Raw genomic sequence first — 17,188 nt, forward strand, 5'->3', positions numbered from 1 at the left:
TATTATTCTGGCGCACCTACCGTACATACACCCATACACCCATACATACACTCGATACCTAAGGTACTGCATTCTTAAGATACCGTACGTAGTATCAGAGATATGTATGTATATTAAAGAGGTAATATACGGTACATACATACAGCATGTATCGAATTAAGATGCTTTCGGTTTCTTACAGAGCTGATAGTTACACAATACATTCCCCGTTTCCAGCGCCATGGGATGATAGACACCTTCCCACCCGAACGTACCGTAGGACCGTATCAAAAGGCAATCTGCTTTTCCCGTCACCTTGGATCTTGGTAACCTACTACAGTACTAGGTCTTCTTCAGGATTATGGGTGTTAGTTGTCATGACAGACTTGCATCAAGATCCATTCTTACAATTAGGAGCTTGTAACACTTCCCTCTTGACTCAAAGCATACCGCGATATAGGACATAATGTAGACTGGACAGATCTGGGTGTAACTGTATATAGCTACCTAGCAGTAGAGAAACAGGTATCAGACCACTACGAGGAGTACAAGGTGCGGAAAAGGCGAAAGGAGAATCGGGGAGGTATTAAATTACGTACAGTGTACAGATTACGGGAGTAAAAAGAGTGGGGCAGGTCACTAGATCAGTCGGTTGGTATCTCTGATATTTATTCTCTTGCTGGTCTTTTTTTTTTTTTTTTTTTTTTCACTTTTCTTATTTTCTCATCCCCCTCCCTTCCTGCCCTTCCTTTTGGGCCAGGGACAACTCCCCTGGTAAGGCTCCATCGCTCTCCACCAAGATACCCGCACATCGCCAATATGATCCCAACCCACTCCACACTTCTTCGAAGATCCGCAGTTCGCAGCCCGTAAAGCTTCTGTAATTCGCCGTAACTTTAAACCGGTCACGAATGGCAGTGTGAGTTGACGATCTTGTAAGTCCCGTTCTGGCTTCTGTCTGTCTCTTAATTTTCCAGGTCTGAGCTCATCAGCGCTGGGCCGACGTAGTTTTAGTAGCTCCTGTTTGGATCCTCCCATATCTTCCTCTCTCGCTCTCTCGTGTGTGCGGGCCTGACTGTGGCGGTCTTTTGGAATAGTCTTAATTTGCTAAGTGACAGTATTTTATTTTCTTCGATTTTTTATTTTCCTCAATCTATTTATTTATTTTTAAAATTATTCTTTTCTCTCTCCCTCTTTTTTTCTTTTTCCTGTTCACCTATTTATTTATTTTATTTTTATTTTACTTTTTAATTCTTCTGACTATATCTTTTTCTCCTAGGTTATTTGACTTAACTTACCCTTTCTCTTATTTCATCCTCCGTTGTAGGAATTATAATAGCTTCCTTCTTCCTTGCGATCGCTGTCATTCCTATGCCCTCCCGCCACCTCGTCTTCCGCTATCTTGCTCGTCCTTTCTGATTTCTTGCATTCCAAGCGAGACGGAGAGCTAGGGCTTTTTTCTTTTGGGAATAAAAAAAATTTAGAGGGGAAGAAAGACTTATTTCTTCCTGATATATTCTCCTCTAATTTGTTCAAATTGCTAATATCCAATCCACTCCGACACCCTTGACATTTCATCTGATCTTTGGGCTCCCCTCCACATTCCTCTATCTGTTCAATCTCTTTTCCTCTCCGACTTTGTTTCTCTTTGATCTTTCCCTTACCTTCTTCCATTACTTTTTAATTCATAATCCTTCCTAATTAACATTCTCTCTGAGAGAGAATTTGAAAACCAGAAAGAGAAAAGAAAAGGCAAGAAGGAAAGAAAAAGGCCAACAACCTCCCCCTTCCCTTCCACGCGACGCATTCATCGCTATCCCTTGCGTGTACTGCGCCTCCGCCGCTCTACTCCCGTCCGCAAAGAAAACTCAAACACGATCAATTCTATCTCACTTTTCAAATCCGACCCCGAGAATTTGACGGGTGAAAATTCACATTGGTTCATCGGGTGCATTTGGCTTTGGACAGATGGTTATTCGAAACGCTGGAAGGGCCGTTCCGATCTGATCTGTTCGCTGCGCGTTGCGGGAGCGTGCCGTACTTTGGATTTCTTATTCTTTTCTTTTTTTCTCTTTTCTTTTTTTTTTAAATTGCAGTCATTATTGCTCGGCTCTCCGCTGCCTCACCTGCTATCAAATTAATTGCAATTTGACAATCGCGGGCAATCGCGATCGCATCGCCTGCAGACTGCCTGATCCCCCAACGCCACTCTGCTTTCCACGCATTGCCGTGCCGTCGACTGGTGGACGCTTCTGTTTTGGTCGATTACCTAGCTGGAGCCTTTGCTTCCTCAGGCCGTTCCTTCCGCATCTCGGGTCCGATTTAATCTCGCTGTTCACCCCCCACAGCCGCCACCACCCCCAGACAACCTTGGGTTGAAGGGAGAGGTGGCACTCACCGTGTGATTTGTGATTTCATCTCTTCGCTCTTCCTTCACTTTCCTCACTTGGTCTCCCTCCCCTCAGGAGCGAAGAACGTCGCAAATCATTACATCCATTTGATTTACCTCGTCGCCAGGTCTATCGGTGACGCCTGATCCTACTACTGAACAGCTTCACGTCCTTTATTGCCCACTCGTCCTGTTTTGAATTATTATATATTGTCGCGGGTTTCACAACACTTTCGGTATTGAACTTCCCGTCGGAATACGGCCTACCTCCGGTTTACTTTCGGATACGGTACATCGCCACGCTTGTTGCAACGGGCTCTTGGCGGTCAATGAGATCGCGGTTGAACGGGCTGCTATATAGTTCGAACCATTGGCATCATGGGGTCTTTAGAAGCTGGCCACAGGCATAGGTTTGTTTCGCCTTTCCTTTTTACTTTGCTTCCCTCCCTCCCCACTATCCCTCAAGGACTTTCTCATCCACCACTCTACTACGTCCCCCGAAGGGATCCATAATTTCAATGTTGCTAATGGTTCATAATTTACAAATAGGGACCATTTACCAGCTCTGGGTCTTTTGAATAAAGAAGGCTCTGTATACCCTCCTAAACACGCTGCTTTTACATCGGGAACCGTTACATCTCCGGCACCACTTCTTAGCCCGACCAGCATGTATCCGGGCCAACCACTACCCTACTCCTACCCACCGTCGACCGCCAGCGCAGGATCTATTCCGGCTGGATATATCTCGCCCCCCGATTCACGTCGCGCATTGGAGGAGGAGAGAGAGAAACAACCCCAGAGACAGTCTCTCCCGTCGATCCACGAGGCTCTCGGCAATGATAATCCCTTACCATATCCCGCTCCCACTTCCGCACCTCCCCAACAGTCGCCTCATGCACCACCACCTCATTCCGTTCCCTCCAACCTCATGGGGCGTTCTAGTGGGGAAGGACCGGCTGGACCCCCAAATCCCTTTTTGAATGGAACGCCCCCGGGACCGTTTGCACGAGATTCTGCGTATTCGCATCAGCCTCAGCTACAAGCGGAAACATCGCGGACCAGCTTGGTGACGGTGAACACCCAGGACTCGAGAAATGCCTCGCTTCAATCGCTCAGCTCGGGAAAATCGCCTACGCAAAGCTCGAAGACAGGATTTACGTCAATTTCGGGATCGCAAGCGGGATCTGGATATGAATACAGCGCGCCTCCTTCGGCAGGAGGTGGTATTGCATCCCCCAATGGGTACGGCCCATTCTCCCAGTCCTTCTCATTTCAGTCGCAACCCCCTTCGAATGCGCCGGCTTATCCCCCCTCATACGATGCTCGGCCTTATGGCAGCTCGCCCTGGAAGCCGGGAATGCCAGAGACTGCGCGTGTTGAAGAAATGAAGCGCGGGTATGCGGGTCATCCGATGGCGGGACAACCCCATCCGGATTCTGTCAAACGGCACTCCGAGGTCTACGATGTGGAGCAGTCCCTTAATGAGGTAGGTGGTCTTCTTATTTCGGGGAAACAGTGGATTTATCGGCCTTTGAGAGCCACTGGATTGGATATGATCATTTGCTAACTGGTGTAGATTGCCGACATGAGCTCCCGCACCTTGGATTTTTCGCGACACTATGCCCAAAGGGCGCACCAGACCCAGCGTTCTGGACCAGTCTTAGGGTCTCTGCCCTCTCTACACGAAGTGGAGGATATGCTTAGTCTCCAACGCCGGAACCAGGAGGCTCTATTGCGTATACGAACCGCTGTCCTGAACCAGGAACATGCCTTGGCAGAGCAAATAGCCCAACGAAAAGCCTTCAAACATGGTGGGGTTCGCGAGGATGATCACATGGCAATGTACCAGGAAGACTTCAAGGGCAGTGGTGGGTTTGCCGGACCGGATTCGAAGAAGCGACGAGGGGTAGGTTTTACTCATCCCATTTCTTTTTTTTTGCCCTTGGCTTTTCCCCATTGGGTGTTTCTTTCTATTTAGAGCCCTCTTTATCCACTTGTGATTTGCCATCACTGACAGTCATTGCAGAAAGCGGCCCCCCCTGGCCGTTGCCACAGCTGTAACCGAGCCGAAACGCCGGAATGGCGCCGTGGTCCAGACGGTGCCCGGACTTTGTGCAATGCCTGCGGCTTGCATTACGCCAAGTTGACGCGCAAGATGGGCGCCAAACAGGCATCGTCCTTGGGATCGAATCTCAAACCGAAGTCCCTTGACTCCGCATCTCCGAGTAGCCATTAATCTGTCGATCCAGCTTGATTTTTATGTGGCGTTGAAAACGGCTTTGTGATTAGAAGTGACAGGCGTTTTACAGTGTCCTGTCTTCACTTTTGGTCAGGAACTCTTCTGTGTTGGTCTGATTCTAATGTTTCCTTTCAAGCATGGTGAGCATGGTATCATTTGATTTTGCCTTCAGGAAACAGGCTCGGTTGTACTTGGCTGTGAACCATCTGTGGGCTGCTTTTTTTCCTTATTTTCCCCTTATTTTCTTTTTTTTTTTTCCCGTTCGATTTGGTCATCGGAATCACTTTTTAATACCCGTCGCACGTTGTGGGAAAAGGCATTTGGATAGACTTTCACATTTTTCTTTTTCGCTGTTTTGCTTTCATTTCCTTTGTCTTTTGTTGCTGCATCTGTGGAACTGGTGCGTACACAGTTCGATGCCATATTATCTCATTTACTGCCGTCGTGTTGCGTTGATTGGTTTTTTGTTACCATATACCCCATTTTACCTGTCACCTATTGCTCGTCTGGGAACTGCACAGGTGACGATTATTGTCATATATGATCTTATATTATGCACTCACGTCTTAACTGTTTTGGGCAAAAGAAATTGAGAGGTTGATTTTGTGCAGCACTTTGACGTAACCATGGCTGTCTATAATCTTTTGTAGCTGTAGTTGTATGTATGTATGTATGTATAGTGGCCTTGATAATTGTACATTCCGTGATTTCTTTGTGTTGTAAGATCCACGTTGAACCTACGAGCTTCTGCGTAGTACTCAATGCCCATCTGTCACTTGCGCTGTTCTCCCCGGGAGCCCTCAAGGTATCCCACCTCTGATTTCGGTAGATCAAGATGGCAATTCTTGTCCCCCGAGCCCTGGATCTCATGCACCGAATTATGTCATACAGGACCCTCTGAAGGTTCTGAGCATGTCCCATTTTGCTATCCTTCAATCCCATAGGGCTGTTCTATTAGCCACCGCTACAGTGGCGGCGGGTATACACATGAACCGAAGCCTTGGCTTCGTAATTATTGCCTCCAACTTACCTATTCTAGGCTATTGCCTCCTGAAGAATCTGCAAGCGAGGCACCAGTACCGCGGTTTCCTTCCTCCGAAAGTCATTGTTGAAGGCGTTCGGAGGCTGTGTACGGAGTACGATACTATCGCCCGATAGAAACGAAGCTCGGCTTTCATATTTCGGAGTACGCCGTCGCTTCGGACGGTTTGCCCTCGGTTAGAAAAAAAAACCCTTTTTATGACTATTTGTTACTTTATCTGTAGGCTTAAGGTTCAACCGGACTTTGTTGTCGAGATGTTGTGTTGTAGACCCTTACTACCATCACAATGTATGCTCCTTTCTATCGGGCGGGAGAACCAAATCGTTTACCCGATTCGGTTTAGTCCCTAGAACTAAGATGTCTTACCTCATCCGACTCCTTGTCCAATCTCCAATCCATTGACCAATGAATGGCCCAGGACACACTAGAACCGCCCAGAACCGCCCCCGCGGAACCACTGATGCTTCCATTCCTCGGGGAGCCCGGGGAGTAAAGTATGGCATGATGAGTTACGGCCGGGAGGAGTTGTATGCTGAATGTTAAAGTCGGTCTGGGAGATGGGGATTCTTCGGCATCCTTCTGGATCTTTGCTTCCTTGCGGGTTAACTAGCTCGGACTTACACTCGGACGTAGGAAACGTTATGTGACGAATCGTAGAATCCCATCGAACGTGTGCTTTTGATTAATTTTAATCTATTTAAGTTACTGATGGTGGCCCACCAGTCATACGCCGTAGACAGCGAGCGATTGACCGAGGCAAAATACTAGGGTGTTGGAACTAAGTAGAGGAGGGAATTTGTTAACGAATCCGATGTAGTTGTGTAATTAATCGCTGGTTGCCTTACAGACAGCGAGAGAGGGGAGAGGCGTAGTCTAGCTCTTAGGAGAGCACTAAACACCCAATCCATCAAGACACTATGACTGGAGAAGGCAAAAGCGAAATGACGAAAAACCAACAGACGGGCGCAAACATGTCCTAGCGACATGACCCTGTAGTCCGTACTTTGGTCTGGAAACAAATCGATCGGGATCTCATCTCATCTCAATCATATCGTATCGTATCGCATCTCATCTTGCAGGCCCCTCCCCTCTCGGGCTCCGCTACTAGTCTACCGCTTTTCGCTCAAGCCACCATCGCCCGGAAGGGTCGGAATCTCGTCAATAGTGTAACCCTGTGACCTCTTGGCTTTTTTACTCCGTGCAGGGAGGGCTGAGATTCGTCTCACCGCTGTTTTTGATTATAATTATTTATTTTATTTAATTTTTTTTTTATTTCTTTTCGAGAAGCGATTTTTTTCTTTCTTTCTTTTTCCCACTCGGAGTACACCGTGGCGAATGCAATTTTTTTTTTCTATGGGGATGGTTGTGTAACGTTCGGCGTGTTGTCTTAGTTTTAGTAGACTATTACCTGGAAGTTATGGGGAATCGAACGATTTTAGTCGAAGTTATATATATTGTAAAGTTTAATGGTGATCTGTGATAAATAAAATGATGCTCCATCTCTGCCGTTTTTTCATCGATAACAGCGAGATTCCCTTAGATTTGATCCTGGGTTCCAGATAGTCTAGGCCACATGGTATTAATCTATTCCAGACCGCTACGCTCCGGACAGATGAACCGTTGTTATGGAGCAGGCGTCCGGAGGTAAGTTTGGTACAGGGGACCTTAGCCTGCGTATTGACCCAAATTTCGTCCTGTAATACAAGTATCCGTTATTTTTTCACCCCAGGTATCAAGGGGTATCTTAATTTCACACCTATACTCACATTCGAATTACCTGATGTAGGCATGCACATGCAGAGGTAGCCCAAGTAAGTATTTGGAATTAACGTGCCGCGTACCCACGTCTGGTTTTTCATTTTCGGCTTTCCGCTCAGATGATTTCAAATCAGTCATGCCACATCACCGCTATGACCAGGTGGCTAGACAAGTAGGCTTGTCTTACTCGGGGTTGGTTCAAGTATCAGATCCGCCGTACTCGGCCGGGGCGCTTTTGCCCAAAGCACCATGTGCGCGCGCGCGAACTGATCCGGTTCTTGTTCCAGACTTTGGGTTTTTCTCCGAGATCCGACCGAGGAACCCTGTGTCACCCGATGGTTTGGGGAGGTGTACGTCATAGGTTTCAATCGGGAGGACGGAATAGATGAATTTAGATTGCGCGAAATCCTAGACACTTTCCGCTAATTTAGGTCGTACGAGGACATGTGCACTTTCGTCTTCTATAGCCTACTCCGTAGTGATTATTGTCTCGTTGCTTTCTCTGGCTGCTCTAAACTAACACTTGTCTCGGTGGGACGAAGAAGCAGTAGACCCACATTGAGTATCCGACCCGGGTTCTGATCGAGGTGATTCCGGCCGTGAAAATTAGGAGCAGGACTACTCCGTAGGTAGGGGGAAAACCGTCAGTGGTATGCACCATGCAGGGTCTTCCGCTGTTTGTTTTGTTTTGTTTTCTTTTTCTGGATTTTCCCGTCGCAATTGATAGCTCCATCTCGTATTCTTGTGCCTATTACGGAGACGGAGGTGGATGGGATAGAGCTCCACAAGTGGCATACGGTGTACTCCGTACTCCGTATATGATCTCGGCGCAAATCTTTTCAGAATGAGCCAAATATGTCGGACGGATTCTTTCTCCCCCTTGTGAGCTTACTCGACACTTTCCCTTGGGGTACAGCAGTAGGTCGCAAAATCTACCTTTCAGGGATCGGGGTGAGTTTCTGTTGGGGCGATCGATCGACAGAGTGGGTCGATGCTCTCGATTAGGGAAACAGTCTTTTAAAGATTCTAGTCAATCTGGCCGTGTACCGGCTCCCGAGGAGATGTGCAATCATGCACTACCTGGTAGGCTGATGTTTAATCTCTACCCATGCAAAGATCGTGTTGAGCGTATCTCTGGGACTAGCTAAGCTAGTCTATAGTCTGTATCCTTTTTCTTGGGTCGGTCAAGCAGCGCTCTTACCATACCTAATTAGAAACTTTGTGTTTACATAGGTAGTATCTATGTACTCCATACCATATTGTCCATCCAGAATTTAGACTCCAATCGCCAGCTAAAATCCACAATGCCCCATGCGTTTATAATTAGCCCAGCTTGTCCTCCATCGATGATTGATCGGATACGACAGCCGGCCACTAAGCTAGTGGAGCCATGCACGTAACTTGGCTCAGGTAGCACCCGTAGCTTGCGGCGCTAGCGGACTGATTTGAAAAAGCGTCGATAGACGATGGACCAGCTGGGGCCCTCTAAGAGCGGGCTTGGACCAAGTATGTGGTTAGTGGCACGAAAGCGCGAGATAGCTGCTTATCTAGTATCTAGCATCTACAGCGTCAAATGGAATTCCATCTCACGAGTCACGACACATACGCAAACCTTGGTTCTGGGATTTTGTGTAGATCACTGGGTTGGCTGCGGGTTTTTCCCCGTGTGAATCTCAGCCCTTATTTACCTAGCAAATCCGACTATTTTTTGTGCTATCCGTGGTACTGGGTCAATAGATCTGGGCGGACTAGTTTGTGAGTCGGTCTTGGGGCGACTTAGTGGGCTCGGCATTTGCTTTGTCTCGGCATTTGGGTTGGCTCACGGAGTTAGGGATCTGCTTTTTTCTTCTTGCCTTTCCTTTCTTTGGGGATCCGTATAGGCAATGCATGGGTGGATGGAGTGTTGAAGGTCTTGCTTTACTGGTACGCTGTCGAGAAGTGTTGAATATTGAGCTAATTTTGCGTCAGGAGGTTCTATCCATCCAGGATGATACATGTTATATTTCATGTCCGTTTGTGGGTGGTTTGCGTTTGGTTTGGTCTGGGCTGGGCCCGTACGTACATACATGTACATATGTAGGTATGTATATGTGGTGAAACGTACATTGGGTTTGCAATTGTTTTACTTTTGTCTGATCCTGCTCAAGTAGGGGCCCGTATGTACAGTATCGACGTATGTAGGCCAATGCTCGATTTTCCGCATACATGAGAACACAGCAAGGCTTGCATTCCGCAGTGGTCACACTGCAGCGATAGCTAAGATCGAGGGCGAACTCTTCCGTGAGATAGGTATCTAAGGGGATGCAGGACCAGGATTGGTCTCTTTGCTTTAATCGAGAGAAGTTTGCTAGGGAAATACTATACAGAAACAGAAGCAATCCAATAACAACGAGTACGTACATACCTAAGATACATACAGGACAAACTCGCATACCGTACATACGCCTAGGTATGTTCGTATGCATTACATCTGAGAATTCTGACCTACAGTTTGGTTCGACGATCCTTCCAGCCCAACAATCTCGATCCAACTACTGATTCTGGTCCCATAGCCTAATAGTGATGCGAGACCAGGATCTGAGAATTGCTGGAACGAGTGGAAACGGAACCACCGATCCAGCTGGAAGGGCTCCTCACCTGAATCGGTATAGTGTCAGCTCCTTTGGCCCCTTGTGATTCAGACAGGAACACGAGGGGATCCAACCTTACTGGTCGATGGCTTGCATGGCTCTTCCTTAGCGTGATGGAGCTTCCATTCCTTGGGGCAATCTGCATGCACACCGAGGTTGGTTATGCGTGGATTGGTTGGGCAACATTCTCTACGTCAAGTGTAGGGGAAGCCTTAACTTACGCTTAGGATCACGCTACGTGTGTAGGTAGAAATTTCGATCCTTGATGCGTCGTCACCGGTAGGATTCCAAATTGTCTAGTTAGTCGGGGAAAACCTCCGTACTAACTATTTGGCTACTAGAATCTCTTACCGAATTTAGATAGAACAAGCGAATTATATGGAGTGGTTAGTTTTGCGTTCCTGTGTTAAGAGTGGAGAATGCGATTCTCCGACCGAAATATCGTGTACTCCATATTGTGGTTTAATTTGGTACCTAGCTAGGATAGGGCGGTTGGGTTTGGGTTGGGGGTGGGCTCCTCTCCAGCCTCCCTCTCCTCTTCCCTTTCTCCTGTCTCAAATTCTCAACTCACATTTCCTATTGCTTTCTGCAGGGCCTCAAACTCGAGTCAGGTTCATGGCGATGAACCAATGATAAGTCACACAAAAAGAAGATCTCATGCAGCCATCTCAGATCTGAACCATGAAAAGGGCAACCAGAAAATCGAAGACCAGTCGTCGCAGCAACTCCACCGTGGCTTGATTGAGTGGATGGAAGCTAGGGCCGCGATCGCCGGCTGAGAGATCCAATCCCTGTTGGGAATGCCCTATATCCAATGACCGCCAGCAGAGTGGGGCAGCGAACACGGATGGAAAAAACCCAGCGGCCCGAAATGGGTCAGATGGACCAGCGATTTGTCGTCTAGTCTTTGGGATTTGATTTACTTTTTCTTCCGTCTTTTTTTTTGGGGTCGATTGTCGACCAAAACAGGTTTTTTGACGTCAACTTCAATCCGTGCATGCGTGTGTTTGGCCTGTCTGGTCTGCCCGCGTGTTGTTGAGACGACAATGAACGGATGGCCCGGCCTTGAGATCGTCGGCAAACACCCTTGAGATCGCCGATCTCGCAAGATCGTCCCCTGATCGGTAGACGATGGCGGCAGTGCATCTGAACCTTCTATCTTATGATGTAGCTGCTTGAAGTTTCGAGGTCGAAATAATGTGGGGTTTGCTGTCAGTCGTCTCTACTCTACTCCGTATCCTATAATGAAATTTCTCGTGGATTCAATGACTAGTAGCTGCCTAGTAGTGTTTTTTTTTTCTCTCATCCACCTTATCCGGCTCCAATGGAAGATATTTGAGAATGGGTCTCGAATGACTGACAATAATGAATCCTACTAATTAAGGAGAGTAGAGTCTACAGTCTAGGCAATAGTGGCCAGTGCCCCTGCATTCTATGCAAGGGACCAATGACAGCTGTCATTGACCGCAGTTTGCGCCGGCAAATATGGAGTATATTCCGCAATTTTCGTCGACTGTCGTTCTCGTATAGCTGTTAGTGCGCGTTTTGTTATTTTACTCTGACCCCCGGTCAAAGTTCATATGTGTAAGGCACCAAATGGCAACCAGATTGCCTATCAGGCTGCAAAATTACACAGCACGATCGGTGGAGTCCAGTTGAGATCTGGACCGTACCGCCAGATGCATTTCCTCATTGCTGGCGGTGTTTCTTCGGAGTACCATTACTGGTACAGGTAACAGGTACAGTCACAAGTACAGGTATATACATACCTTACATACAATGACATACGTGTAAGCTGTGTAAGCGCCTTGGTTTTGAGTTTACCCTACTTTAGGAGGGCAATAAAATAATTATCTACCCCTCCTATGCATCGGATCGGAGGAGTAGCTGCAGGGTGATGTGGCAATGCAGATAATTAAGCATGCATTGTGAGTCTTGGCGAAGTTGGCCTGGTTGCCTGCTGAAAATTCCCTCCGGGGTAGTGATAAGCAAACATTGATGATCGGGCAAGCAGACAAGACCAGTTAGAAAAAGGGGACAGAGATAACCCTTGCATCAGGACTTGTTCGGTGCGGGGTATCAGGATCGCAGTGCGGCAATCTTAGATGGGTGGAAAGCCTCTTTAGTCTCAGGTCGAAGTATCAAGTCCATAATCAGTCTAATAGTGAGGCTCATCGTGAGGCTAACATTGCATACATGTGCTCTGTAAAGCGGTTGCCAATCACAGGTCATATCTGGTTGACGTATATCGGGGGATCTCTGTCCGTATATGGGAAAGGGGATTAAACTCGTCAATTTAATAGAGTGCTCGGCGTTATGCATCTACGTTGGACTGGGAGGTGTCATATTGAAATTTGGAAGACCGTTGGATCGAGATGATGGGTCATGGAGTACAGGCTGCTTTAGGAAGGGCTTTCTTTTGACTTCAATTCCAGAAGTATTTGATATAAACCCGAACAATTCTGCGAGTTGCTATTCATAAGTATTTGTCATTCAACGATCTGGCTTGATATTTGGTCGGCCAACCTCATCCAATATACCTATTGCGCTGATCAGATGATTGAGACTCATTCGAGCGCATCCATACAGACGCTTGCTGTGGAACTAATGGCAATATTTGATTCAATACTGCGCAATATAAAGGATATTCCAGCGATTTATTGAATGATGTGATAACAGTACAGTCAGAAGCTCGATTGGACCGGAGACCCAAGACATAGCGAAAGATACTTGCTGCACACATCTGGAGTATTCCGTTCCTTGGGCAGATACGATGGAGATGTCCGTACGATAAGATAAGAACTCCTTATCGATAACGGAACGAATCATGTGGGATCACGTGCGGGGAAGCTTTCCCCTCCACCTGGCACGACTGACGTGCCTTCTGCTCCATCATCATCGTCTATTTGAAAGCTGGTCTTATCAGCGATCTAAGTGAGCCTTTACGTCGTGCTTTTTCACACGACTCAGCTCTATTCATCATCACATTCATTGTCCATTCCTCCATAATCGAACCCTGGGCAAACTTTCATTGTCTTAGCAAATCTCACTACTACCCAAATCCCTACGCGTGCTAAACGCACCTTTACCCCGCAATTTAAGATGGCGGTTCCCATCAGCGAAATCCCCACCGTTTCCCTCCTTTACAGGCTTCGGCGCTTGATCCCAGCCTCCTCTCCCTGCGCGTCGCCCTCGAAAACCTTCAACGACACCATCTCGCTTATCCGAAATGACATCACCAAATTGCACGACGTCGATTGCATCGTCAATGCGGCAAACGAGACATTGCGTGGAGGCAGTGGGGTTGACGGTGCTATTCATCGTGCTGCAGGCCCAGACCTGTTGAGGGAGTGTCGCACCCTGGACGGTTGCGACACCGGCGATGCCAAGATCACCTCGGCCTACAATCTCCCCTGCAAGAAGGTCATCCATGCCGTTGGCCCCATCTACGAGCTCGAGAGGCGAAGTGGTCCGAATCAGCCGGAAGCTCTCCTGCGAAGCTGCTACCGGCGCAGTCTGGAGTTGGCGGTGGAGCATAACATGAAGAGCATTGCGTTTTCGGCTCTGAGCACTGGCGCATATGGATATCCAAAGAGAGAGGCGGCCCGCACTGCTCTTGATGAGACGCGAAAGTTCCTGGAAAGACCGGGCAACATTGGACAGCTGGAACGGATCGTTTTCTGTAACTTCGAAGCTGCCGATGAGGCCGCTTACGAGCAAAACATTCCGTAAGTTCCGTCGTCTGACCTTGTTATGATGTGACTCTGCTGACCTCTATTCAGAACTTTCTTCCCCCCCGTAGGCCAGGACGTGCCCCGTTCCAGTGGTCAGGAATCTGGTCCACAAGCACAAGTTGACGGTGAGTCTTCGCCGTCACCCGAGTTGCTTGCAGCTAAGCTTCCTGACCCACCTACCGTGGACCCTGCCTTGGAAGGACAACCCGAAACTAAGAAAGTCAAGGTTGATACAGGTCATAGGGGAAGGCCCTCCGAGGACATAACGATGAAGTCGGATGAAAGGAGCGAAGATGACTGGGAGGAGATTAACCGGTCTGATGATGGTCGGACGGAGAAATTAGATGACGAGCCTGTCGAGGTGGACCGGCCTCCATCAGTCACTGATGTTCAGAGTGTCCAGTCGAGTGGAATCATCGATAGCGTCCAGTCTCAGTCCACAGAGAGTCTGATTGGCAAGGACTGGTAATTGATCTGGCTGCATGGCTGTTATGAATTAATGTCTTGGTTGGCGTTCTTTATGGGTTTTTCCACATTGTGGATGGTGTTTGATACTCTTCTTTCTCACTTTTGCCTTGATTGATGTTGAGCACAACAGTGCGTTTCTTCTGAACAAGTATGACTACATCCACATAGCACTAGAGATTGTGTTTCCCTATTTCAGTCAACCTTTTCTCTCCTCGATCTTGTCCTATGTATTAGCGTAATTCCATCGATAAACCTGTCTATTGGACTGGCAATGTATATTTTCGTCTCCCCTCTTTAGAGTTTTCATCTCCATATTGTTATAGATCATCAGGACCAACTAGCGCTCAAATTCGAATCACGTTCCGTCAAACCAAGATATTTCACCCAACGGTTCGGATAAAGATTTCAGTATTTGTCAATAACCATTCAAGAGGCGCCAAGAATTCCACGCAAACCTGAACACAACGTCTAAATCTCCACATTTCAGTATCTAAAAGGGTTGCGTGGAAGAGCTCACCTCGACCATCATTGACCGTAGTGGGTCGCTCTTCTTCGGCTACAGACGATAACATGTGAGTTCTTGTCATAGAAACAATTCGGACGTCTTCCATTCGTGCAGACCACCTATTTATTAATAATGGTCCCTGTTAGCCGCGATGCCAGTCAATCATATTCGGTAGCATCGACCTAGACACATGCATATCTCATATTATCGGCCATGACAACCAATCCGAGACTCCGAGGTAGCATGCAACCTGACTTCCAGTCCGAATGCAACGGAGTGGTCATGGCTCTTATCGATCAAATCAGCTTCAAAGACGGCTGCCAATCCATGTGGATCCGACAAAGATTTCCCCTTGCGGATTAGCGCGCCTTGTATACCTAGAGTGAATCCAACGAACCCGGCCGTCCAGTTGTCACGATGGTGAATGTCGCCAATGACGGCGCAATGTTGTCAGAGGGCGCTATGCGGAATGTACCCTTTGGTTTGGTTATAAAAGGGTCGGCGTCTTCGTCCTTCGGGACAGGCTGTGTTCAACATTACGACTGTCTCTTTGTGTTCTACCTACTCCGTACTTCTATCGCTTTCTATACGTCTGATAGAGAAACACTATGGGTGACTATAAGGATCCTGCTGTCGCTGCTGCCGCACCTCCTTCGGCAGATGCACCAGCTTCCAAACAAGACCCCGAGACCACCAGCCCTCCAGGCGCAATTCTGTACCGCCAACTTCGACAGAAGCCTTTGAACATCGTGGGCGGCCGAGGCAGTTATCTCCTGACCGATGACGGACGAGAGATCCTGGATGCGACCTGTGGCGCGGCCGTGTCTTGTCTCGGCCACAGCGATGAACGCGTCCATGCCGCCATCCTCGAGCAACTGCAGAAGATCCCTTACTGTTACTCCTTGTATTTCACTAATAGTGCGGCGGAGCAGCTTGCTAGGTTCTTGGTTGACTCGACGGGCGGGAAGATGAGCCGCGCATCTATTTTCTGCTCAGGTGGGCTGCTCCTCGTTTAGTTCTATCAAGTCAATTTGATGATGTTCGAATATGATAGGAAATGACACTGACAAGTTGCTAGGAACTGAGGCCGTCGAAGCGGCCGCCAAAATGGCCATTCAATACTTCACCGAGCTACCGGTACCTCAGCGGCAGCGCGTCAAATTCATCTCTCGAAAGCAGTCTTACCACGGAAACACGCTGGGATCTTTGGCTATCGGACACCATGTCGCCCGTCGGGGGATCTACGAGAGCTTTCTCTCCAAGAACGTCACCCATGTCTCGCAGTGCTATCCGTACCGTGACATGAAGGCCGACGAAAGTGTCGAAGCCTACGTCGCTCGTTTAGCGCAGGAACTGGATGACGAATTCCACAGACTAGGCCCCGACACTGTCTGTGCCTTCGTGGCTGAGACGATGGCAGGCGCTGTAAGTTTATGAATATAATGCTTGTCCCCAGTTTGTATGGCTAATTGATTGCCGGGGAAAATCAAAGACTCTCGGATGCGTCCCGCCATTACCAGGATACCTGAAGGCAATGAAACAAGTCTGCGATCGACACGGCGCCCTCTTCATCCTCGACGAGGTCATGTCTGGCATGGGTCGCACCGGCACTCTACACGCCTGGGAACAGGAGGACGTGGTCCCTGATCTTCAGACCATCGCGAAGGGCCTCGGGGCCGGCTACGCCCCGGTCGCAGGGCTCCTGTTCAACAAACGTGTCGTTGACGTACTGACGCAGGGAACGGGCTCGTTTGCCCACAGCCAGACATACCAGGGTCATCCGGTCTCTTGCGCGGCCGCATTCAAAGTTCAAACTATCATCCAGGAAGATAATCTGCTAGCGAATGTGCGCGCGATGGGCGAGTATCTCGGCCAGCTCCTGAATGAAAAGCTGGGAAGTCATCCGCATGTGGGTGATATTCGGGGTCGAGGGCTGTTCTGGGCTGTAAGTCTTTCTGACATCTAGTTGACGAGACAGAGGACGTGCTGACTAGTTCGTGCAGATCGAATTCGTGGAGGACAAAAGCACGAAGAAGCCATTCCCGCCATCTAGAGCAGTTGCGTGGAACGTCCATGAGACTGGGTTGAAGCCTGAGCATAGCATCTCGTTCATTCCTGGGAATGGGGGAGTTGATGGCAAGAATGGAGATCATGTTGTTTTGGCGCCGCCGTATAACACGACAAAGGAAGAGATAGAGTTGATTGTTGAAAGGACAGCGCGTGTTGTTAAGGATGTGTTGGGCTGAGTGTTCAAAGCTTGGGATGGATGTGCTTTTTTTGTTATTTGACTTTCATATATCAATCTAATGACTTGTAGATGTATGGAGTTTTGGTAGCCCTACAGAAACTACGTTTACCTCCAGAGATAGAAAGACTCTCCAAACAAATTTCATAGGTTGTAGCTTATCTCCTAGATACCAAAAAAAGGCACACCATCCTCGAAA

At 48.2% G+C, this 17,188-nt stretch overlaps 5 protein-coding genes across 5 annotated transcripts; 4 read left to right on the plus strand and 1 right to left on the minus strand.

Annotated features, from left to right (window-relative positions):
- Window positions 1-1,290: 1,290 nt before the first annotated feature.
- On the minus strand, window positions 1,291-1,653 carry LDX57_002032 (uncharacterized protein; the record flags this gene model as incomplete). Its single annotated transcript, XM_046083675.1, has 1 exon — window positions 1,291-1,653. The coding sequence occupies one exon, from the start codon at window positions 1,651-1,653 to the stop codon at window positions 1,291-1,293; it is 363 nt and encodes a 120-aa protein (XP_045939638.1).
- A 1,093-nt stretch (window positions 1,654-2,746) lies between these two features.
- On the plus strand, window positions 2,747-4,604 carry nsdD (GATA-type sexual development transcription factor NsdD; the record flags this gene model as incomplete). The annotated part of the gene is made up of 4 exons (XM_046083676.1): window positions 2,747-2,778; window positions 2,918-3,854; window positions 3,945-4,274; window positions 4,395-4,604. The coding sequence occupies 4 exons, from the start codon at window positions 2,747-2,749 to the stop codon at window positions 4,602-4,604; spliced, it is 1,509 nt and encodes a 502-aa protein (XP_045939639.1).
- An 8,245-nt stretch (window positions 4,605-12,849) lies between these two features.
- On the plus strand, window positions 12,850-13,842 carry LDX57_002034 (macro domain-containing protein). The gene has a single exon (XM_046083677.1). It carries the CDS (start codon window positions 13,140-13,142, stop codon window positions 13,767-13,769), a length of 630 nt encoding a protein of 209 aa, XP_045939640.1. The 5' UTR covers window positions 12,850-13,139; the 3' UTR covers window positions 13,770-13,842.
- On the plus strand, window positions 13,791-14,240 carry LDX57_002035 (uncharacterized protein; the record flags this gene model as incomplete). The annotated part of the gene is made up of 2 exons (XM_046083678.1): window positions 13,791-13,795; window positions 13,820-14,240. 2 exons carry the CDS (start codon window positions 13,791-13,793, stop codon window positions 14,238-14,240), a joined length of 426 nt encoding a protein of 141 aa, XP_045939641.1.
- Window positions 14,241-15,352: 1,112 nt separating this feature from the next.
- LDX57_002036 (uncharacterized protein) lies at window positions 15,353-16,990 on the plus strand (the record flags this gene model as incomplete). Its single annotated transcript, XM_046083679.1, has 4 exons — window positions 15,353-15,740; window positions 15,823-16,169; window positions 16,237-16,689; window positions 16,748-16,990. 4 exons carry the CDS (start codon window positions 15,353-15,355, stop codon window positions 16,988-16,990), a joined length of 1,431 nt encoding a protein of 476 aa, XP_045939642.1.
- Window positions 16,991-17,188: the final 198 nt, after the last annotated feature.

The sequence above is a fragment of the Aspergillus melleus genome (assembly GCF_016097325.1).
Source record: "Aspergillus melleus strain CBS 546.65 chromosome Unknown contig1, whole genome shotgun sequence".
Classification (NCBI taxonomy): Eukaryota; Fungi; Ascomycota; class Eurotiomycetes; order Eurotiales; family Aspergillaceae; genus Aspergillus; species Aspergillus melleus.

Excerpts from the sequence above, each read along its gene's own strand:
- LDX57_002034 (XM_046083677.1), top strand. The coding sequence starts at position 13,140 with ATGGCGGTTCCCATCAGCGAAATCCCCACCGTTTCCCTCCTTTACAGG.